The 25,498-nt window shown below is 32.6% G+C and overlaps 1 protein-coding gene and 1 long non-coding RNA gene across 3 annotated transcripts; one reads left to right on the forward strand and one right to left on the reverse strand.

Annotated features, from left to right (window-relative positions):
- Positions 1-1,369: 1,369 nt before the first annotated feature.
- Positions 1,370-5,017, forward strand: LOC141710776 (uncharacterized). Of its 2 annotated transcripts, XR_012571056.1 has the most exons (4): positions 1,370-1,499; positions 2,211-3,959; positions 4,200-4,335; positions 4,566-5,017. It is a non-coding gene; the product is annotated as an uncharacterized LOC141710776 (long non-coding RNA). The 2 variants fall into 2 exon arrangements; XR_012571055.1 differs by having other exon boundaries at positions 2,211-4,335.
- A 6,204-nt stretch (positions 5,018-11,221) lies between these two features.
- LOC141714343 (structural maintenance of chromosomes flexible hinge domain-containing protein GMI1-like) lies at positions 11,222-19,480 on the reverse strand. The gene is made up of 24 exons (XM_074517867.1): positions 19,332-19,480; positions 19,140-19,192; positions 18,595-18,678; positions 18,306-18,375; positions 18,176-18,231; positions 17,903-18,008; positions 17,727-17,795; positions 17,564-17,650; positions 17,415-17,459; positions 17,176-17,296; positions 16,986-17,053; positions 15,877-15,993; positions 15,698-15,788; positions 15,418-15,452; positions 15,201-15,276; positions 14,911-15,096; positions 14,603-14,761; positions 14,412-14,433; positions 14,200-14,320; positions 13,981-14,115; positions 13,512-13,585; positions 12,787-12,829; positions 12,593-12,655; positions 11,222-11,329 (listed from the first exon to the last, which is right to left on the reverse strand). The coding sequence occupies exons 1-24, from the start codon at positions 19,473-19,475 to the stop codon at positions 11,222-11,224; spliced, it is 2,133 nt and encodes a 710-aa protein (XP_074373968.1). The 5' UTR covers positions 19,476-19,480.
- Positions 19,481-25,498: the final 6,018 nt, after the last annotated feature.

Here is a 25,498-nt window from a genome sequence, read left to right on the forward strand (position 1 = left end):
GAAGATTTGATCTTGATGATTCGCCTTGAAATTCATTGTGATGTTGTGTCCTACTAGATGATCCTTCAGCATCTCCCCCTGAGTTGTTGCCATATTGACTTGAAGATTCTCCGTCAGTAGCAGTGGTATCTCCATTGTTGCCGAAGTTTCCATCACTATTACCTTGAGTATCATCAGGATTAACAGGTTCTTCACCAGCAACAACCTCAGGTACTTGACCATGTTCTGATTCTGAATCTGACGTATCATCAAACTTCAGTTTCTCAGAAGGATCTTCAGTTTGGATACTAGGGAGTTTAGTGTCATCAAATGTAACATTGACACTTTCAGTTACTTTGTGTTGATCAATGATATACACTCTATATGATCTTCTTCCATATCCAACAAAAATACCCTCATATGCCTTTGCCTCGAACTTACCATGACGATCATCTCCATCCTTGAGCACGAAACATCTGCACTACTAGAAAAAGTAGAATAGACATCGCCTCTTAGACATCAGTTGCTTTTTTGACCGATGTAAAAGGTGTTTTTTATATCGGTTTTGGGCAACCGATATCTTTTGTAGTTATAAACATCAGTTTTTTAGCCCAACCGATGTTATAGGTCTGTTTTAAAAAAATTAATCAACGCCCCTTCCCCGTTTCCCCTCCGTTAGCCAAATATTTCATTCCTTCTTTAAACTCCCCCCATTTTTTACCTTCTGAAATTTTAAGTACTCATTTCCCCCTCTTCTTTTTTTAACTTTACACTAAAGATCAAAATCAAAATATACATATGCAGATCTAAAAACTTAAAACCAAAAATAAAAAAGAACAGCTTTCATCTCTCTCGGAGAACAACTCTCTCGAGAAAAAAAATCCCTCTCTCTCCAGATTGTGCTCTATGGAAGACTCGCTCGTCTCCTCTCTTTATGTTCTCTCTGGTCTCTCTGCTCACTCTACTCTCTCTTTCGGTCGGAGTTTGAAAAGGTCGGAGGTTGAATTGGGTACGCTCAAATCTAAGTTTAAAGGTTAAAGATGTGAAGACTTAAAGCTCAAATTAGAGTTTAAAGCTCAAGTCGTAGGTCAGTCTTGAATTAAGTAAGCCTGAAACCCTAACTTTTAATTTGAGGATTTTGATTTGAAACCTAGTTTGAATAATTGTTTCAATTGAGCATGTTAATCGTTTTTTAGTTGAGTAGTTGTTTGAATTTTTTATATACATTTTATATGTAGTGTGTGTTAGTGTTATCTAATCTTGTGGAAGACTCACTGAGTTATTATTAATGTATATATATGTGTATTTATGTGTTTATATTGTGTAATTTATCAGCTGTTAGTGTTATCTCTCTCAAATTGTGCTTTCATTTTATTTATGCAATTATCCTCAGAAGTCCTGTATGGGCATTGTTCATCTATATTCAACTTTTTCAGAAGTCCTGGATGGCTAAAATGTTTCTCGTTTCACATTCTACCGGTGGATCCACTGCGGTAGCACTACTCGCGGGAATTCCACAGGTGTCTAAACTTTGAGTTTATTTGATAAATGTAGCTAGTGGTTATGGGTTTATGATGGAACTGACTAACTTTAAAACTAGATGAATGTTCAGAATTTGAAAAACATTAAAATATTGTAGTTTGTATTATTTTTGTAGATTGTAGGAACAAAGGTACTAGGATTGATAAAGCTCCCTTGCATGACAATTTGTGAACCAAGTAGTGTCTTAGTTAGTACTTAAGGTAGCTTTTGTTTAACTCACTTGAGTGGAGTGTCTCTGACCTAATGATGCCCACAGTATACTGAACTGGATAGTAGAACCTTTTCCAGGTTTAGCTTTTCAGAAAATGTTTCAATTAATGTCCAACATTACAAAATATGCAAATTATTTTGTTAAAAACTCAAAGTGATATAATAATTGAACTTCAGCACAAGTCATTCCACTATAGGTATCTCTTTAGCCTTACACTCAAATCATTAATAATTGACCAAGTACAATATTATAAGTTACCTTGAAATTCTAAAATTAGCTTCATGTTTCTTATCTTAAACCATAAAATTGTTTTTTTTGTCATAATTTTCTGTAAATCAAGTAATTATCTCAAAACTCATTCTACTTTATATATAACACCAACTTTTAACTCATTTAGTCATCCTTGAATCTGATGTAATATTATTTACTCTGCTGCCTCTAAATCCAGCTTCTCTTGTAAACAATATATTTGTTGCAGATATTGTGTCCATTTCTTTTCGATCAGTTCTATTGGGCAAAAAGGATGTTCTGGCTTGGAGTTTCCCCAGAACCATTAAAGAGATGTGACATGGTTCTAGTTGATGGTAACTATACAAGCATTAAAGAAGCTGCAGAAAAATTAGCAAGGTCTATAAGTTATGCCCTGTCTCCAGAAGTCAGAGCATGTGCTTTGGAGGTTGCTGAAAAATTATCTCTTGAGGTAATGCTTTCTCTTGAAAACTATAAGAAGCGTACTAATTCGTTTCATATTTGCCCATAAAAGGTGAATGGATGTTGTTTATACTATTATGAAGAAATTTTATTTGTTACAAACAGACAATCAGATATATAGTTTATGTGGACACGGATATCCATCTCTGACTGTGTTACCTTGACTTCTCTGTATGGCAATGAAGAGTAACAGTTTCTGTTGAGAGTTTTAGACTGCTTCTGGACGCAATATACTTAAGAACTTGGTGATAAGAGAATTTTTTTATTAAAGATTGAATCTCTATTTTATTGGTAAATAACAAAGAACTTTGACGTTTGTATAATCAAGTAGGGATAGATCATTTGGGTGTGTCGCTTAAGGATTATATATTGTTGTCATATGTTCAAGTTTCCAAATACGTTTTTTATAGTTATATTTCAGTTCCTCGCATGATGGTCGGGTATGTTACATTGGATGTCACTGTTATCACATGTTTGCTCCCGAAGGACCTGAACTATATGTTGGCTTTAACCCAATATGATTTAATGGTCTTTTGAGTTATCCAAGACTATGCGTTGTACAATAATTATGTTTAGATAAATTTATATGTGGTATGTCCGGATTGTAAAGTTTGGTACTTAGAAACTAATAAAAGTAAGACTTGTATAACAAGTAATGTTGTGGCTAAGTTTGTAATGGCTATATATATATAGTCATATTATGTTTGACAGGCATGCATCAACTGTAGGTGTAATTATTGCTCAAGAACGGATACTTAAGTATTCTTAGGCTTAGGGTTAGGTATCCTTGATTGGTTGTATCACTAATAATTGTTTTAATTAATAATAAAAGTTGGGATGTGTAATGAATTACTATGATTATATTAATTAACAACAATGATAACACATAAGCTACAAAATATACTTAACTCCTCTGAATTACAGTACTCAGCTCTTTCGATCAAGCAACAACAATGAAAGGAAAAATGAGGATAAATAATGGACTTTGGAGAGGCCCAATTCTCTCCCAATAAAAGTAAAGACAATACTAACTTCCTCCTGCCCTAATCTTCCCCTCTGTGTTGTATATGTTCTCCCTTTTGTTCCCTCTCCGTTATTACACATATGTCCCTAAATATTTGCTATTATGCCTTTCTTACCCCTTGACACGCACCTGTAATAAACGTGCTTAACACGTGACTCTACTGGGTGCATCACAGGATGTGTTTATTTTTACGTTAAATTTGGTGTTCTTGTTTTGCTTTTAGTTAGTGATTTAATAAGGAGTAGAAGTGATATTTGAATAAGACCTGGCCACTATTTGGTAGAACTTCTGGCAGCTTTTGGCCTGGTTAGCAAATACTCCTACGGACATTGAAAGCAACACCAGACTTGGATGTAACATAACTGCACTTGCTTTTATGGTTTTGGTGCCCGTAAATTGGACTAACGGCACTTTGGTGAAACTCAAAGATGTAACATTCAGTGATATTTACAAGCTTTCAATATCAAATGTCCCCCCCCCCAGATCGTCGAGGTGAGATTTACTTGTAATATGTGTTGAACTATAGTACATAACATTAACGTTAAGTATGTAGTAACGATGATTTCTGTACCAAATATTTTGCCATATCTTGATTTATAATTATTATCAGATCCTTTTTTCCGTTTTTCTTATTATAAAAAAACCACTTGATGATTGGGAATTTACTTTGGCACCAGTATTTCACCCTCTGTGGACAAGTGTTTTTATGTGGTAACTTTCACTGGTCAACAGGTTTTGGGTTCATATAGGAATGGCATATATCTTCTCTTTCTGGACATGGTATAAACTTTACAAAGAATACCAGATCGTAGCAACTATGAGGTTGCAATTTCTAGCCTCTAAAAGTCGCCATCCAGATCAATATACAGTATGTTTCTTGGCTTTTGTATTAGATTTAACTTGCATGTTTTTCTGTCAAATGTGACTTTATCAGTCTATAATTTTGGCTTCTTGTTTGTATTTGGGCACATGCTCAGATGTATCTTCTTCAGAAACTGTACCAAGGGCATGTAAAATATAGTTGAAGTCATTAAATTCCAAAAGAATATGCTTTTTTTTCATTTAACACTAACATCTAATAGGAAGTACCTGATATAGAAAGTGCAGGTTTGAACTGTTATAGTGCTACGTGGATACATAAAGTGTTCTACTACAGAGTGAGGAGGTCAAATACACCTAATAATGTATAGGAATGTGGATTTGCGAGTATAAAATACACCAGTATTTGACGTAATACACACATTGATGCATATTTGACAATGACGTAATATACACATTGATGCATATTTGACAATGACTGCATACGGACATTGTCATCATACGGGACCAGAGGCTACAGGAGCTTTACTAAGGAGTGGGAAGATGGAGAAGAACAAGGGCATTCCTCAAATGATATTTTACATGCTATTGTCGGTATCAAGTCAAATTCTTTGTATAGACAGTAGTAGAATATATGGATGGATATGTGTTGTACTTGATATTTGGATTAGATGAATCCATTGTACCGGATGTTTGATTATTGGTTGTTAGATTAATGGATAACTGGTATTGTGCAGCAATTGATTTTGGTAGTTCATTGGTTTTTGGAATTTATATTTTTAAAATGTGCATTAATAAAACATGTACAAACATCATTATAATGGAAAATAATGTCTGTCAAAGCTTAATACATCAATTCTAGTTGACCATTGACATCACTAAAAACCGATGTTAAATACTACAACAAAAAAAATCTTAAAATAAAAAATTGATGTTATTAAACATTATAGACATCAGTCTGTTACAAATAGACATCGGTTACCAATTAAGAATCGATGTCAAAGGTATTGTTAACATCGGTTTTTGATGAAAACTGTTGTTATTGTTACTAGTAACATCAGTTTATTGGTTAAATTGAAAGATTTTGCTTAGCTTACATATATTTAAATTGATAAAAATATCATATTATGATGATATATGAAGATTAGATATGCATGAGAAATTTAATATCAAGAAATAGAAATCGGTTTTAAACAAAGAACTGATGTTATATGTTATATTTAACATCAGTTTAAAACCGATGTTAAATGGGGGGTCTTTAACATCACCCACGAAGACATCGGATTTTTACATTCATAGACATCGGTTTTTAGCCGATGTATATTGACGTTTTTCTAGTAGTGCTGGCACCAAATACATGAAAGTATTTGATAGAAGGTTTCTGTTCATTCAAAATCTCATAAGGAGTTTTAATGAAGTCTTTGTTGATTAGAGTTCGATTCTGAGTATAACATGCAGTATTGACAGCTTCAGCCCAAAAGTACATTGGAAGACCTGATTCACTTAACATCGTTCTTGCAGCTTCAATCAATGTACGATTCTTCCTTTCTACCACTCCATTTTGCTGAGGGGTTCTAGGAGCTGAAAATTGTCTGGTAATCCCTTTGTCTGTACAGAATCCATTGAGAAGTGCATTCTTGAATTCTGTCCTATTATCTGACCTTATTGCTCTAACAGGGACGTTAGAATCTAACTCAATCATCTTGATATGATCAATCACAACTTATGGTGTTTCATCCTTAGAGTGAAGAAATAAAACCCACGTATACTTGGAATAGTCATCAACTATCACAAGACAGTAACACTTCTTTGACATAGAAAGGATATTAACTGGACCAAATAAATCCATGTGCAATAATTGCAGAACACCAGTTATGGAAGATGTGGTAGTGCCTTTGTGACTTGCTTTCTTTGACTTTCCTTTCTGGCAAGACTCACATAGTCCTTCTGGAGAGAATTCCAGCTGAGGCAGACCTCTTACCAATTCTCTTTTGACAAGAGAATTCATTGTTTTGAAATTGAGATGAGAAAGTCTCTTGTGCCATAGCCAACTCTCATCTGACGATGCCTTTGCATAGAAACAATTGACTTCAAGATTGCTTCCAGAGTTCATGTCAGCTACGAACAGATTTCCTTTCCGGATTCCCATTAAGGAGGGTTTTTCACTTTTCTTGTGCAGAATCTGACACTTCAGCTTGTCGAATAAAACATTGTAGCCGTTGTCACAGAACTGACTAATGCTAAGCAGATTGTGTTCAAGTCCTTGCACAACATATACATTTTCAATGATAATATTTCCAGCTAGCAAACAGCCATATCCCTCCGTTAAACCTTTGCTGTTATCTCCAAAGGTAACCACTGGGCCAGCTTTCTCAACCACATTTGATAGCAGGGCTCTATCTCCGGTCATATGTCTTGACGATCCGCTGTCAAGAATCCACACTACCGGTTGTACCTGTTTAATGCCCTGCAATACAAATGGATTAGACCTTCTTCGGAACCCAAGCTTGGCTGGGTCCGGCATACTTGTAAAATTGGCCTTTATCAGGCAAAACAACATTCTTAATTACAATATTCTCAACGTTCTCAATGACTGAACATTTGACCTTGTGAACAGCCTTGACAAATTTCTGTTTAGGCTTAGGCACAAATGTCTCCTTTCTAGCTTTAGGAGGACTAGCAGTCTTAGACCTATCATGCTTTCTATTATTCAGATGCTGACGAGGAGTAGTCTTATCATTAGAAACATGCTTACCATTAAAATAAGCAAACAACAGATTAAAAGCACGAGACATACAATCAGGAACACCACATGCTTTATGAGAAGGATTAACAATAGGCAACTTATGCATGGTAGACATGGCACTTGTGTTATCCAACTCATGTGTGTCTGAGTTAGTCTCAGTTGCTTTCACAACCTTGACTGGAACTTTTGACACACTTGACTTGGAGACAGCTTTCCCATTAGCATTATCTTTAGCACGGATTTCTTCTTGAATAATAAAAGAGGTCTCATCAAATGGTTCAGCAATTGATTCTTTATAGAGGGGTTCATCAACACCCTTAAGCACATGTGGTACTTCCCTGCCTTTAGCACATACATGAGGAGGGGAGTTTATGCCTAATTTTCCAATAGCAGCATTGTAATCATAACCTATTCCATGTGTTTGATTAACAGCTTGCTTATTGTAAAACTCTTTGGACTTCGAACAAGAATTAAAGTAAGCTTTAACCTTAGCCTCAAGACCGGTGATCTTGTCTTTGAGAATAGTTTCGAGTTGTCTATAACAGTCAACTCTATTCTCTAGAAAAGATACTTGTTCTTTTAGTTTATCTTGATTAATGTGCACAAGTCTTAATTCATTGACCTCTTTCTCAAGGTCTTTGATTTGTTGATTTAACAATTCATTATCACGACGAGCACAATCTAAGGAACCTCCTAGATGATAAACTAATTCAGCATCAGTAAATTTTACCTCTTTTCTTGACGATGAGGTGCTTGCATTACTAGCCATGAGAGCAAGATTTCCAACTTCTTCATCTTTACTGTCAGTATCATCCCAGCTTCTTTCCTTTGCCAGGTACGCCCTTTCAGATTTACTCTTCTGATTAGAATCATAAGAGTTCTTCCTAGCTTGTTTTGGCTTCCTGCATTCTGTGGCAAAGTGTCCCAACTCATTACAGTTGAAGCATCGAATGGTGCTTCGATCAACCATCCCTGTTTTATACCCACCACTGCTGGTGTTAGAGGATGAAGATCCACCTTTCAGGAATCTGTTGTAGTTGGACTTGTACTTGAACTTGGGATTCCTTTTGAATCTGACATTTGAGAATCTCTTGACAATCAGGGCCATTGACTCATCCTCCAATTGCTCCAGTTCTTCCAAGGAATAATAATCATCTCCTGATTGATTTGTAGTAGGAGAATCAAATTCTGCTACTATCACATTATCTTCAACCTTGGAAGACTGTACCATTCTTTCTGACTGTTGAGATTGTTGTTGATATTGTGGTTGTTGTTGTTGTTCATCAGCTACTAGAGCAGTAGACGTGCTGACCACTCTTCCTTTCCCGTAAACTTCCTTCTGCTGAATCTGCTCCAACTCATAAGTCTTTAACACACCATAGAGCCTTTCCAAAGAAATCTCACTCAGATCTCTTGCTTCTCTTATGGCAGTGATTCTATGTTCGAGATGAGTTGGCAGTGTTAAAAGGAACATTTTGTTGACCTCCCTGATGGAATAGTATTTACCATTAATGTTCAGGTTGTTGATCAATGCATTGTACCTCTCAAACACTTCAGTGATTCCTTCTCCTGGATTGGATTTAAAGTATTCATACTCAGAGGTTAGGATTTCTAGTTTGTTCTCCCTAACTTCCTCTGTGCCTTCATTAATAATCTCAATAGTTTCCCAGATATGTTTGGAATCTTTACAATTCATCACATGTCTATTCATCAGGGGATTAAGGGAATCTACTAAGATTAATTGAAGGCTAGCATCCAGGGAAGCTTCTTCTATTTCAGCAGGAGAGAAGTCCTCAGGATCCTTCACATAAGTTCTCGCTTTGGTGATCACCACATCATTTTCTATTACCTCTGGTTCCATAACCATAGGAATTTTTGGACCCTTCTTCAACACTTGCAAATATTTGGGATTAGCAACCTGTAAAAACAGTAGCATCTTCTTCTTCCACATAACATAATTTTCTTTATCGAAAAGTGGAATTTTAACGGTTCCAACTTTTTGTGTAGTCATTATGAATTTTTTGAGTGAATAAAAAATTCAAGAAGTGAAAGAAACACAAAAGTCTAGGATCTAGATTTGTACGTTAATCAGAAGGCTCTGATACCAATTGTTAGGTCCCAATTTGTTTGTAGAAGGGGGGGTTGAATGCAAACAATACCGTTTAGTCGAATAAAATGCGGAATAAAATTGTGAAACAAAATTCAAGTTAAATAAAACTTTTATTAAACTTGAAAGGTGTTACAACTACGGTATCAGTTACAAGGGATTAATCTCAAATCAATTATTACAAATCTAGAATAAATTCGACATGAACTTTTTCTATTTTTGTAATTAAAAGATCAAATGCTAAATGCGATTTGAGATTAAGTTCTAGGGATTTTAATCCGCTAGATTGATACACAAGAACAAGATAAGTATTTCTAGTTGATTGGATTTAACTTTACAATCTAGAAATTGATCTTGAAGTTGCAGATGAGATGAAATATTTTTCTGCTCCTTTTTCTTTTGTTCTTGAGTTTGTGTTCTGTTTTTTTCGATAGTGAAATAATAGACTTCTGCTCCTTTTTATCAAACAGCCGAATGTAAACATGTACTGGCATGACAATCTCTTTAGCCAGCAAGACTTTCGGTATGACAAAATTTACAACTAGCAAGACAATTAAAATGAGCTAGCAAGACTTTCGGTATGACTATTGATTGTCATACCGATTGTCATATTAGTTCAAATAAATTGTCTTGCTGAATTAATAACAGATTTTAATCTAAACAGAAATTCTAATAAGACAATTAAATGTATTGGCATGACTTTCGGTATGACTATCAATTGTCATACCGATTGTCATACTAGTTCAAATGAATTGTCTTGCTGAATTTAAGCAGATTTTAAACCAATTAAAATCTTGTAAATCCTTAATATTAATTCTAAATTAATTAATCAATTTAATTCAATTAATCAATAAATTAATCTTTGCAGATATAATTTATTTTCTTAATTAAATTATATGACTTAATTAATTAATAGAGAATTAATACTAACCCTGAGCAGCATCCATTCTTCTGACAATCTTCTGAAAGTCACTGAGACTTATGAATCAATTCCGCCACTTCAATGCTGACACTCGATGTACTGTCTGGTTCATGAGTGACTAACTTCCGTGACGTTTCTTCATGTCTTGACTTTGATATTCTAATTGAATCCTTGCAATAAATGATACCCTGACGAGATCTCTGTCACTTGATTAAATCCACGATCTTGATTTATATCACTGAGGCATGATCAAATTCTTGAACTTCTTCCAGTGAATCTTCAAGTCTGCAGATGAACAATGTTTCTTTATTCTTTGACAGATGTTACTTTGTGAGATCTCTGATGATAGATCCACTATTTACTTATTACATTCTTATTTGAGTTGAGTTAAATACTCGAATAAACGAGTAGGCTATGACATATGCCTTTCAGGCCGTGTCCGGTGAATTTGCATGCTCATCATCTGTGTTTCAATTAAATTATATTCTGGGTTGTACTTTTTTACGAACCTTGTAATCTTATTGTAATTTGTCTCTACTGCAAATTGTATTAAACAGAAACGTTGTTGATGGTTAAAGTAATTGTTGTGGTGATTGCACGTATTGTCCATCTCTGTATTCGATTTACAGTTTACAAAAGATTTTCACGTTCCTGATGGTTAAATCTAGTAACTTCTGTATTTCCGGGACATTTAGTGTAATGATTAACTGTGCTTTGTTGGTCGGAAGTCAAGATTTTCCGGCGTGAACTCTTTGAATGGTTAAACTCGTTCATGATTCATAGATTTATAGTTATTTGACATGTTAAATTGCATTAAAAATGATGTTTTTGTTGAGTTTGGTGCTGCCGGAAGTTGCCAAAACGATGCTCAAAGGAATCTGTATTTTCCAGATTTCGACTTTTTTTTTAATTCTTATTTCCGTTAATACGACGCTTTTTCCGTCGTAAGTTCTAAAAATACGACAATATTATCTTTCGTAAGTTCTAAACATATGACAATATTTTTCGTCGTAAGTATATTTATTATTTTATTGAACACATGGGCCCTACTTTCTAACTTGCGACGCAATTTTATCTTGTGACGAAAAAACGAACTTACTACTCGACCAAAAACGACGATTTTTTTCCGTCATAAATGGCTCAATTACGACGATTTCAGTTCAAAAAACCGTCGTAAATGGATAGATTTGTTGTAGTGGAACCTGCTTAAGAATTTTCTTCTTCACATTCTTCAGTTTCTCTAGTTCTTCTAGAACCAAAGTAATTTCCTAAAAACCATGTATAATAGCTTTATAACAGAAAATCTCAAAACCAAGAAAACAATATTAACAATATAGAAGATTTAAAACTTCTATGTTGTTAATATCAAAACTTTTATGACCCGAGTTTCGAGTTTGATTTAAGGTTCGGTTGAAACTAAGCTCGTGCTCGATCCCGAACATTTTTAATAGAGTTCATACTCGAACCCGAATATTTTTAATCGAGTTCAAGACTGGTAGTTTTCAACCGGGCTCGGCTCGATTATACTCTTGGTTGTTGTACACAAGTATAAAGTTAGTATATGGAAGTGAGTTAAATACCCAAGTCTCGATAATTAATAAATTAATATTACACAGTAATATATTATCAACAAATTAATATGGTAATATAATATCAATAAGTTATTTATTTAATGTATATAAATTCTTTATAATATGGTAATATACTTTTCCATATTTATTTAAATACGGGGACAAAATAGTAATTACAAATTAAATGTTTCCAAAGAAAAACTTGAGTCTATCAAAATTTTTAAGACCCGAGTTTCGAGTTTGAGATTTAAGGTTTGGTTGAACTCGAGTTCGTGCTCGAACCCGAACATTTTTAATCGAGTTCGAGTGTCACAGTTTTCGACTAACTCGACTTGATTATACCCTTGACTGTTACACTAGTATAAAATTGGTATATCAAAGTGAGTTAATTACCCGAGTCTCGATAATAATTAATATATTATTATATGGTAAGATATTATCAACAGTTAATATGGTTATATATTGTCAACAAGTTAATTATTTAATTTATAAAGTTTTTTATAAATTAAAAAAATTATAATACCGCTCTTGCACATGAGTATAAAGTTATTATTTGCTAATAAGCTAATTAACCAAGTCTTAGAATAATATTAAATTATTGTATAAATTTAGTTACCCAAAATGAAGAAACAAGTATGTAGCTCAATGCTTATGTTATCAAAATATAATGAAATGGGAATTTAACTCATTTGATTGGGGTCATATGTTTGCACACATGTGTCATGGGTTCAATAGCGTAATACAGTAAAATGAGCAAATCCACACTTTAGTTGCAACTTTGAGCTATATTGTTGAAATATGGTTTCAGTTTGTTTTTTACATTATATTAGTAAATAGATTTTGGTATCGAAATCTACAACAAAAATTTCCACCTGAACTAAAGATTTCACATGACAGATAATTGATATATATATATACATTTATAAATCAACAGTAGTCTTTTAAATAGTTTGACAATACTTTGGGGCACAGCTCATCATACTCCTGCTGTGACTTAGCAAGTTTGCCTCTGAGTTCTTGTTCCTGTAAAAAAAAGGAGGTATGTAAGTTTTACTCAAAAGTTATGTATATTTAACAAGGAAATTGAATTAGTGGCATCTATCTCTATTAATTGATTTTTCTGTTTTTTCTAGCATGCTAAGAAATATATATACCCTTAGAATAAGAGCTTCCTCACTTTTGTGATAGTCAAGTAACCTACATAGGATAAATAAGGAGATTAAAAGTTTAGCAGATTAAGAAATATCATCTAAAGAAGAACAAAATTTCAAAAATCTATTAAATTTGATATACAAATCAAGTAAAACTTACAAATTGTAATTTATATCTGAATTTAAACACACGTTTATGCGACATGTGATCAGATAACCGACTAATATTTGGGCATCATATTTTCGTATATGATGCCCAAATATTAGCATCTATGCTGTGATCACAGTGACAATATATTCACTTTTAAGACAACATGAGTTGAATACAGAATATATATCCATTTCAACATATTGAACTAGCATTCACTATTGCAGTAGTCACTGCATTTGGCATCTAAAAAAACAAATTCCAAGGATGACGCGGAACAATCGGTTAACATGGTTAACATAATTAACGTTGCAGAACTTTATATGTCTACTCTAATTAGTGGAGGAGGTTAAATTAGTAGTGGGGAAGATTTTTCATGTAACTCCACTTTGCTTTTCATTTTAGTCAATGCAGTTCATGATTTTCACATTGTTGTATATATATATCTACAACATAATAAGTTACTAAGCCCTCTATTTAATACCATATAGCTAAGTTAATAATTTATCGATGTACTAATCTTCAAATACAATTGATCAATTCAACTTATTCAGATATTCCAATCATTTGTTTCACCTACCGAGATTTGAGCCTTCGATTTTCTTCCCACAAATAAGTCTCTTTATTTTGCGTTTGAAGTCCATTGTTAGAAGGCTGTAGCATATAAGCCCATGATAAGTTGGAATTTCCAAAGCAGGATAGCACAATATATGTATTTGAACTTGGAAAAAGATACTTGAAAGAAGAAAATCATAAAATTATATCCTATATCATCTGCAATATTTTTCAATAGATAAATTTAAGAAAGCTTTATAAAGATTTCATTGACGCTTTTTTCACTAGAAATTAAGTTGATGATAGAACGTAAACATATTTAAAAGTATTACACGACTTTTAAAGAGGTTATTTATAGTTATATATTATTGGATCTTATTATCAGTTTATAATATATATGCTCTTTGTTGGTGATATAGCATAATATAAATAATTCAATAAAATACACATATTTCATAAGTATTCAAGTTTTAGAGAGTACAAATTTGTCTTACCGTCTCTTCCCTTAAAAAAGAAACATTCATCATGTTTGGGGGAGAATCACGCACACCGGAGATAACATGTCGAGGTTGATCTTCTAATTGGTTGCTAATTTTTTTATTCCATCCAAAAGAGTCAACCTCTTCAACCTAATGTGAAAATAACCATTAGCAAAATAGTCTCTCAAGAATGAATACCACCAATGTTAAAAGCGTTAATTAAAGATATCAAACCTTTTCGGAGTCAATAGCTCTCAACGGTAATATAACAGCTTGACGAATATTAATTATAATATACTCCTCGTTACTGTTCTTTATTACTTGACATCCCATGTCATGCTGTGTATCTATTCTCCTTTTCATTGACAAAAGAAATATAATAAACTATAAATAAATTATAAAAAAGCAAAAATATAGAAAAAAATATTATATTTATAATCGCGTACCTGCAAATAAAATAAGATTCCCCTTTGTAAAGCAAATAATTGAAGGAGAAAAGAAATGAAAAATAAGTCAGGCTTCTAATATTATTTATTGTTTCTATAATTAAGCATGCAGGTATTACCCATTTTTACTGTATAATAAAAAATAAAGAGATAGTGAATTTAAGCATAAATACAATTATTCAATTACTTACCACCTGTAGATCCAGGAAAACCTTCTACTAGAATGTAATCTATGGTGGCATATGTATTTGTCTTTTGGAATTTTGCAGAAGCTCCTTTCCAAATTTTGATCTTCTGCCCTGATTGCCACAATTTTCCTTTCCTGCTTACTTTTTTGCAAACCCTTACAACTACATATATATACATAGTAGAGAAATTGCTATAGTTAAAAAAGTATTGGTTAAATTATAGTAAGAAGTAGCCATAAATATTAACCAGAAAAAGAACATGAATCTTGGTAAATTAAATAATAAAATAATTATCTTGCATGCACCCTCACCATGGGGAGTAATACCAAGTAACCATTTATTTGAAGGATTAACATTGGCCATTACAGTTTCTTGGTCGTTGCAGACAACTTCCTCGTCAAACTTGGTATGCATGTTCAAGATCCAGTCTTTATACAGCCTCTCCAGTTGGGGAAGTGACCATATATTTTCTTCTTTAAGAATTTGGACATGTAGCCCTGTAAGTCCATGAGAAAAGATAAGAAAAGCTTTATTGCATTAATTAAGATAGGTAAAAGATGAGACGGGATGTACAATTGGTTGATTGTTTCAACACTAATACCTTGGTGGTCACGAGGCAGTTGAGCACCAAAGCTCTTCAAGGCATTCGTGTACGGATCTTCATGCATCAAGTCAGTCTAGAAAACAAAATCACTTAAGATTACATTAAAATATAAAAACAATTATCTACCAAATTGCCGTATACAATTTTTTATGTCAAATGTACTACATAATTAGTAGCAAACATGGCTGTACGGTGTACCTATTTAATTACATACCTTGCATTGTGTTGGGAAAAAACCACCATCTGTCTCTGCAATCAGAATTGGGGTAATTTAAAACCAGCTCTCTTTTTGTTGTTATAATTTGTTTTATGTAAGCAGGACCTTAGAATTATAATTAAAGTTTACCTATAATATGACTAAAGTTAAAACTAAAGTTACTGAACATTACATAGTTTGTACACCCTGTGTGTATATGTAAAACTATCCATATCCAAACTCTAAGGTTCTACACTGATATTTTAATTATGTATATAAATATTATATGTTTTCTTACCGATGAAGCATTTAACTCTAGAGTAGCATCTTTTTAATCTATATGCTTCATCACCAGTTTTGAGCTTGGGCTCCATAAATGGAAGTAGTGCCTGAGTTGAGTTATGATGGAGCAAACTGTTCAGTCATCATATATAAAACAAATTTAAAAATGATCAAATATAGGAAGGTATAGCTTACCCAACAAGCATTTGGAAGTAAACGCCCAAGCCGCCTCACAGATACACAACTAAAGCCTTCAATACCATATCCACTCACATCCAGCTCTTTAATAATCCTATCAGTGTTTTCTTCCCCCTTCGTAAATAATAAATACACATGCTGGATTTATAAAATAATATAAAATAAATATATACATATACGATGTCTCATTTAATCAAAAAGAGGTAGCAAAAGTCTTTTGCACAAGTTCTCTATGTATGCATTTTGAGTAAAGTGATATAGGGTTGTCAATGGATGGGATTTGTATTGGATCGGTCTTGATTCATATCGTGATCAATTTAATTTTACCTAATTCGGATTCGGATCGGATATTAATCAGATTTCTTATAGGCCGATTCATATTCGGATTTGTTAGGATCGCTGGTAATGGATTAGAGTCCAAGTTGTTTATAATTTTAAAAAAAAAATTATATAAAAAATACCATGTATCAATTTAAACATGTATTATAATAATTGAATTATAAATACAAATATATTAACAAGAATCATGATAACAAACATGACTAATAAAGCAAAAGTTTAGCAGAGATTAAAACTTAATAAGGCGACTTCAACTTATATACAAGCACTTTGTAAATCTTGTTTACAACAAGCAACGTGGGTGCCAATCTAATTCAATGTAATACCTCTCTCATAAACTTTAATACTTGAAAGTTAACACCTAAACAAGTTGTACAAGTGATAATCAAAAAATTAAGATACATATAATATGTTATATATATATAATATATTGTATTATATGTGAATAATATTATATATATAAAAAATATAAAGTCGGATGAGATCGTTAACGGATCGGATCGTTCTAAATACATATGTGTTACTTATCGGATCGGATCATTATCGGATCAGATTTTTTTCGGACCGGATTTTATTTTTAATGATCCATATCCACTCTTTAATAAAATTTCAAATATTATTCTAATAGTCAAATGAATAACCTTTAATTGTTCTTTTAACAGTAGGTTAATAAATATTGATGATAACGAATTTAAAATGAGATAACTTACTATATAAACATGAGATACAACTAAACACTAGGATTTCATAAGTATATACATATCTACCTGGATTATTGGAAAGTATACAAATGTCATTCTTGCATTTCCTTTCCTAGATGTGCATGATGGTGATCCTGAACAACCAACATTCTTAATTACTAAATGTCATATTTGCACTTGCTAGCAATTACAATATTTTAATTTCTAAGAAACCTAGTAAGACTGTAGGCTACACTTGAACACAAGAAATAGTTACCAGCAACTTCTGGAATGGATGATAAGCAAAGCTGCAATTTGAATTCTGAGCCACTGCAGGCGTGCAAGTTAGTGATGGAAACCTTTCCACCATCTATATAAGCTAAATTTTGGCCATTCACCTGGAGAACAATAAGGAATTATAATCCAATAAATGCTAAATGGTTTCAAAAGATTTAAATTATAGATCTCCAACAAATATAATGTTAAAATGTTGCAATAAGATTAATAGGTTTGTACCTGAAACTCAACTGGCTTGACCCTAAGAGCACATGTTTTATCAATCTGTCCAGTGGTAACTCAACATATGTAAGCATAAAAAGCTAGGTAGATCTACTAGCTCTTTATTATTTTTTCTGAATAAATATGTATAGTAGCAAGAAAGTAACCTGGATGTAAGGGAAATAGATATCCTTAAGTCTGCACAGGAGTTTATGTAACCCTACACCTCCCATATGAAGATCAAAAATTTGCACCTGTCAGTTTAGTGTTAGTATGGAGGAGATATTTGGAGGTGCTTATTTACATATATACGCAAACTGCAGCAGTTACCTTTGTAAATCTTCCCCTGAATGATTCTATCAGATCCTCTTCTGAGGTGCTTGGCATTCCACCCTCAGTCTAAATTTTTTATGGCAAGTCAATTGAAGTTGAGAGTGTGTAACTAGCTAGAAAAAACATAAAATTAAACATCATAAAGATTAAATTCATAAATCGGGTGATATTACCATCTTTATCAGAGCTCCACTTGAATCTTGTAGGGAGCCATCACTTTCGATATCAATGATACATATTTCCCCAGAGGCCTTTGTGTTTGAGCATATTCTGGCACGCCTAATTAGAAGCAGATAGGTAACAGACAAATTTTAAAACCTAATCAAGATTTTCCTGTCGAATTTAGTCTTTTTTCTTGCAGTGTCAATATATAGAATTTTGTTGCCGAAATATACAGATATGACAATAGGCACAAAGAGCAATAAACTGAATTTCCAGTTGCTTACCTCCCTAAATGCATAGAGGAAACAGCTACTCCATATCCAAACTTGCCAAATAAAGGCTGCACTTATCAAAGAAATTGTCAATACACCCGAAATGTTATTAAAATGAAAATATAAAAAATGAATAGCTGACCGTCAAGTACAGATCACTGTCCCCTACTGATTGTTGGTTAAGTTCCTGCTCTCGAGAGGCACTTAGGCCCCTGAAATTAGTAGAAGATAAAAAATTAGGTATCAAAAGAGTACGACATATAGAACATTCTGCAGTCAATGTTAACCAGAAATCCCTTGAAAGGTACATGTGCAACTGCTATACTATAAATAAAATTATAGACCAAACCTTTTGCATGTGTCCACTCAGATATTATACCAAATAGAAACATTTGCATATATATATATATATACACATATCAACATCTTACCACTGCACAATAGAGGTCTCCTGGCTAGAATCTATGCTGGTTCCATTGTGAAAAATAGAGATAATATCTTTGTTGATGTCAATACTGCAAATAAAATTTAGGTCACCATGGAGTATAATATATGTTTAGGTGATATTTAAACCACTTAAATCCTATCAAATCTGGGTTCACTTAAACCACCATTGAAATGCAAACTATATATAATAGATCTTCAAAAAATTTGAATAAGCAAGTTAAAAATTGATGAAAACAAACAATTAGGTGTTTAATTAGTACTCCTTCGTCACCTCAATTATGTCCAACACATGTTTTAAGGTGCATATAACATATAGTTCTATAACTTAAAAAATATATATATGAAACTATTTAAAGAAATGAGGGGTGCAGAGGGATTTAAAAGATACACATATGCTACTTTTTTTTTAACAATGATACGACCTAATCACCTCTTTAGATTGATTGAGTCTTATGTAGCTAATCATTGAGATACAGTAGAGGCACAAGATCAAAATATATAAACAATCACATCAAAGGGTTTTCCATACCTAATTTGTCTGAAGTTATTGTGATCTGACCATGAAGCTTGCAATGAATTATCCTGACATGTTAAAAGTTTACAAATGATTAATTATAGATTAGATTATTATAAAAAAAAAGTTTATAAATGATTAATCATAAATTAGATTGTAATAACAAAATATCACCACAAGTATTTAGATCTAGAGATTCATACTTACAATCAAATCGGCTAGAGCGGCTTCAAAATTGTATTTTTGCTTTATTTGCTCAAATTTTGATAATTGTTTTGTCCTTTTAGGACATTTGGCCTCCCTACCCTCCTCCCTATGCATCCTTTTCAAGTTAGATGAGGTGGACTCCATTTCGATCCTGAGAATTATTGGGAATTAGTGCATACATATTAATTAGCATATAAACACACACATATATATACACACACACAAATTATAACAAAAATCAAACTTAACCATTACTGATTATAATTACACAAATTACCAATCTATATAGCACAAAATATAACCAATTAATTATGAACATTTTTCGCAATATACTGGATCTATATGTTTCCCAGATCTACTTGTAAAGGGATCAGATAGAAGGATTAAGTGGGGTCTTTGCTTACAATAAGGATGTTTTCCTTAACAATGGTGGTGGTTGCTATTAAAATTGTTGATATAGGGAAAAAAATCAAACTAAACTATCACGATCTTTATATTTACACAAATTACTAGTCCATGTAATGCAAAATTAAAAAAATAGTAATTACCAATTATTATTGAAATTAATAAATCTACTTGTTTTTAGGGAATTTACTTGTGATAGAGTTTGTGGATACTTGTGAAAGAACTATAAAGAAAGGGGGTTTCTTAAATTGAAGTCACCTTGTTATTAGAAGTTTGATTGAAGGTGCTATATAATCAAAGATAAAAACATACTCTCATGTATATATCTAAGGACTTGTTTGTTTACCAAATCTACCTATTTTTTATCACATGTATTTGTTAGAGCAGATCTACATGTGATAGAGTAAATTTACCTGAAAATATATAATTTATGACTGTATGTTTGTGCCAAGAGAGATGAAATTGATTAGATTGCTTCACAATGTAAATAAGGAGGTGGTTGTGATGAAAAAGGCCTATGTGCCAAGAGAGATGAAATTGATTAGATTGCTTCACAATGTAAATAAGGAGGTGGTTGTGATGAAAAAGGCTATAGAGATAAGAGAGGTAGGTGGTAGAGATTTTTGTTTGAAACTAAGATTGATGATACAGATAAAGATATAAATATGGATATTAATGTAAATTGTGAGTGTGTGGATATGAACATGAATGTGCTTAATGTGTGTCTGTCTCAATATGTGTGTGTGAGTGTGTGTTGATATTAAGTTACTTTTTGGACATGAATTGGTACTTTTAAGATTCTCTTCATATTATTAATAAATATTCTCCTTTTTTCTTCTATTATTTATTAATTATAATAGAATGATACACCTTATTTTATGAATATGTATACATTTGGCTAGTTGTTTATATGTAGTTGATTAACAAAAACCATGATTCCTATAAACATTTGAAAAATATTACTTTTATTTTGAAATCCTACAACATAAAATAATTTAATTTTAATATTAATAACTTTAAAGATACAAATAAAAATATATGGTTCAAATCTTATCAAACCAATAACATATTCTATTTTATTATCTTCCACAATTTATTTCTTTCTAGTAGAAACTCTGTATTAAAAAATAAGTTAAAACTTGATAAATATTAAAGTAATCTATGAGATACTAGCTAGTAATAATAGAAAATAAAAGGTTAATTGGGTAAAGAAAATTTAAAGTTAAATTTATAAAAGATTTATTTAGATTTTAAATCAAGCCTATATTAATTTTGAGGTGTGCAGACTTAACTTTCACATGAGACCTTGAATCCTTACCAGCTACCAGTGCTACATCTTCAATGACAACATTTCCAGAAATTAATTTGCCATATCCCATTGTGAAACCTTTTCTATTGTCTCCAAAAGTCACTAATGGGCAAAGTGTGATAGGAGGGCCATATCACGTGTCATATGTCTTGAGAATCCACTGTCTATGATCCATATGACTTTCTTTCCTTTGCCCTGTCATATGTTTGATTGCATTTATTAACGTGACTTTCTTTCGATGTTCGATTTTTTCGTGACAAGGGAAGAATAGATAAAATAGGACTCATGTACTGTACCAATAGACATCGAACATTCAACATTCATATAATGTTCTCAGGACACCCTTATCTTCTAATAGATACAAAATATACTTTTCATCATTATTTATTAAGTCAAATATTTTCATCGTATTTTCCTGACTTATATTCAAATCAAATTGATATGGCTTATACAATACTAATTAAAATTACATTCACGTCAAACTCATCAAAAATTAAAGCATTAGTTTTGAAAATTGGAGAACTCAACTTATATATTCTCTGAGTTAAGTTTTGATGTTGCAAAACATCTACTAATTAATAATCATCGAAATACGATTTTGATGCACCTTTAACATGATGTTTTTCATCGTTCCTATCTTTATAAACATCATCAAGACTCTTCTTGGGTGATCTTTGCCATCCTCGTTCTTGTCTGTTTGTTTAAGTACATCAAATTCGTCACACTATGTAGTGCAATATTTAGAACCTACTATATCACACCTTTCTCCAACTATCTCTACACTTTTTTTCTTTCAAAGAAATTTCCGCATTTACATAATCGAGCACTTCCTTGTCACCCACTTTCAATAAATTATCCAATTTTGCTTAAGGACATTCACGAACATATTATTCACATGATCAAGTGTTAGGTAATAAATACAACACGGGGGGGTGAATGTGTTTTGGATTATTTTTATGCTTTTTGAGCTGTTATGGATGTGGTGAACAAAGTAATCTACCTTGTAGAGATAAAGTATTTTAACAGAAATAATGAAACATGCACATGAACACACTATCTTCAAAACTCACTTAATTTTATATTAAAATCAAGTATGTATTGCTACAAATTTCTGGGTTCTTTATTGATAAAGAACTCAGCTTCTTTCTCGAGAGAGTTACAAGATTTTCTAGATCTATTTGTTACAACTAAAACAAAGCATCCAGTGTTCACTTTATAGAACAGTAAACATAAGTTTTACACAGCATGTAATAGCATGTACTAAACCCTACTTTAAGTTAACTAAAACTTTCTATTTCTGGCTTAGTGTATCTTTGCAAATTGTGCATGTCTGTGACTTTACTTTGTCAGTTAATCTTGGCCTTTGATCTTGTACTCTTCAAGCTGCTTTTTGTAGACTTTTCAAATCAGTGATTGATTTGTTTGTTGATTAATAATCTTGGATCTTTAACTGGTTTGCATTTTTTACTTGAGTTTTATATCGAGATCTCCAGTTTGTTATATAGAGAACTCGACATCTCGATGAGTATAATGGCTTATCGAGATCTCTTTTTATTTTATAGTTATTTTGACTTATCGAAGTCTGAGTTTTCTATAAGATAATTTAGCTTATCGAGATCTCTAAATTTCTGCATGTAGAAAAGACTTGTCGATATCTCTGAATTTTCTATAGGCATATTGACTTATCAATATCTCTGAGATCTCTAATGAGAGTTTGCCTTGTCGATATCTCCAATCTTCATATCTAAAATTTGACTTTGAGATCTCTGAGACTTCTCTATAAGCTATTTTGGACTTGTCGATAAGTCATTCTAGAGTTCTCGAATGACTTCTCTATATGACTTGATCCATGACTTGTAGATTTCTTGACTTAGAATATTTTTCTTAACACAGATTTATTCAACTCCAAGTTTCTTCACACTTTCTCTGAGGCATGATCTTCATGATTTTCTTCCAGAGTTTATTCTTAGGCTTAATACTATTTACAGAAAATTACTCCAGTCTAATATATTGACATTTTTACAGACTCAAGTAATATAATACAAAATGCAAACTTAGATTATCATACAACTTACTTAGGGTTATCAATTTGACTTAGTCTTGTTATAGTACAGGCATTTCTTGCACAACAAACTCCCCCAATTTGTGAGAAGATTGCTTATTACAAATCCATGTCTGGTAACAAGACTAACCCCAAGCTATAATGAATAATAAAACTTTACATAAAAATTGACAGAAGTATAACTTTTATACATTGAATGATTTCTTGAGTTTGATAGATATATTCATTAGTCAAATTTCTCATCTCCTGTTTCTTCTCTAATGAGGTTCTTTAACTTTACAAGTACTTCCAGTTCCTTTATGATTGTTGTCCCTCTTAGAGCTTCTACAAGTTTCAGTTTATCAGCTAATGGATAACTGTCCAAGTAACCAGTCCTAATTCTTGAGAATCTGCCAATCTTGATGTTTAGAAATTATCCATCCTTGGTTATTCTGCTCATCCCCTTTGCCTTGAGATATTCAGATCTTTGTATATACATTTCTATCTCCTCAATATACTTTCTTTTCCACTCCTCACTTTCAGCCTTATATCTTGCTCTTCTTTCCTCCCTTTCTACCAACCATTAAGCTAAAATAGATCTCCATGTCTTTATTGCAGTATCTTTGTCCTTCAGTAAGCTTATCACCCTTTTGATCTCTGTGGGTGAAAATGTGTCCATTAATTTTTTGCCAAGAAATGTGAAGGTTCCATCCTGATAGTAGATTATTTCTTCCCTTAGTGATACAACCCAAACTCTGACCATTTCTTCAGCTAATTCTTGAAAGTAGTCTTCATTTGAGATGCACTAGTTCAGAGATAGGAAATTATTTTGATTGAAACAGTTCCAGATGGCCCCCTCAGTTACTTGCAGTTCTTTGATTTTCTCTCAACAGATTTGTAATGAATTTTGGTTGGTGGCTTAACAGAAGGTAGGTTTGAAGATTTTCTTTAGAGATGTTTGGCATGAGGTGATTAGTATTTTCAGTAAGGTGTTAGCGGTTTGTTTGTACAAGAATTCAGGCTTTGTAGTTTGAGGTGGTTTAATATTTGAGTTTGTTGGCTTAGAGGGTTGAGCTTGGTTGATTTGGATTGGTAGGGATTGCTTTTGTGGTTCTGAGGTGTCTTCCTTCTTCTTCCTTCTTCTCTCCTCCCCTCTCTTCTTTTTTTCTCCCTTTTTCTCATCTTTCTTCTTTTCTTTGCAACCAGTTGCTCTAGAAGTTTGACTTGAATTTGAGCCAGAAGGTGGTTGATCATCTTGCTTCTGCTCATCATTATCCTTGTCATCCTTTAAGTTGTATTGTAGGTTTGGCAACATGGTATCAGCATTCTAAGGTATCTCTCAAGAATTCTGATCATCTCTTCATCTTCATTTTTCTTGTACTTTTTGCATTTTAGATGAGATTGAAGAGTCATTATCAGCCTCATGTTTTCTCTAACATAATTCTTAAGAACAGTGAAGAGTTTACATTTCTTAGACTAAGGACAGAGATAGGCTTCAGGAAAAGTATCTATCTGAGCCTTCTTGAGTTCATGAAGCAATTGGGTGTCCTCTGGAATAACTATATGTACCTTGTCAATCACTACAACCAACTCAGATTCTCTCAATTTTTGAATATTGGAGAGAGACACCTATAGACATCTATCTAGTCCATACACTACTAGAAAAATGCCCTTAGACATCGGTTATAAACCGATGTCTTTTTTCTTTTAAAACCGATGTCTTTTTTTTTTAAAACCGATGTCTTCGCATGTGTAGAGAAAGGGGGGGTCTTTAACATCGGTTTTAGCCGATGTTAAAGATGTACACAGACATCGATTTTTTGAGCAAACTGATGTATAATTAGCCCTTTTTTGAATAAAATGTTTAAACTAGATTGTCAAAAATGGTATAATCACCCGTCATTTTGAAATATAAAATTTGACCGAAATCGGTTGAATTTAGCAGTTCCAAATAAATTACTTTGCGGGAAAATCCCTCCACTTTTTTATTATAGCTAAATTCGGCCCGATTTTTTTTGTCAAATTTAAGGGCTAAATTTGACCGGTTTAGTTTCGCCCGTTTTAATTTTAACCGTTTTCGGTTAAAATTGGTTGCAAATACGACCATTTAAATATGATCGTTTGAATTCGACCGAGGCCGGTCGAATTTATCCATGTCCAAGGGAGAATCACATGTGACACAATAGACATGTAGAATCTCACTTTGGGTCTGTCCAGCACCATGTACATTTATATTTGCCTGTGTTTTTGACTTTAGTATCATATATAATACCTATGATCAATGAGATGTGATCATCACTCAACAATCACACCAGTCTTAATGCATTTTTATTGTCTGTTAATAATAATACTCGACTAGGGACCTTTAGATATATTGATACTATTCTCAAAATTTTATTTCTAAGTCACGTA

Source organism: Apium graveolens, chromosome 3, assembly GCF_009905375.1.
Source record: "Apium graveolens cultivar Ventura chromosome 3, ASM990537v1, whole genome shotgun sequence".
NCBI classification, from domain to species: domain Eukaryota; kingdom Viridiplantae; phylum Streptophyta; class Magnoliopsida; order Apiales; family Apiaceae; genus Apium; species Apium graveolens.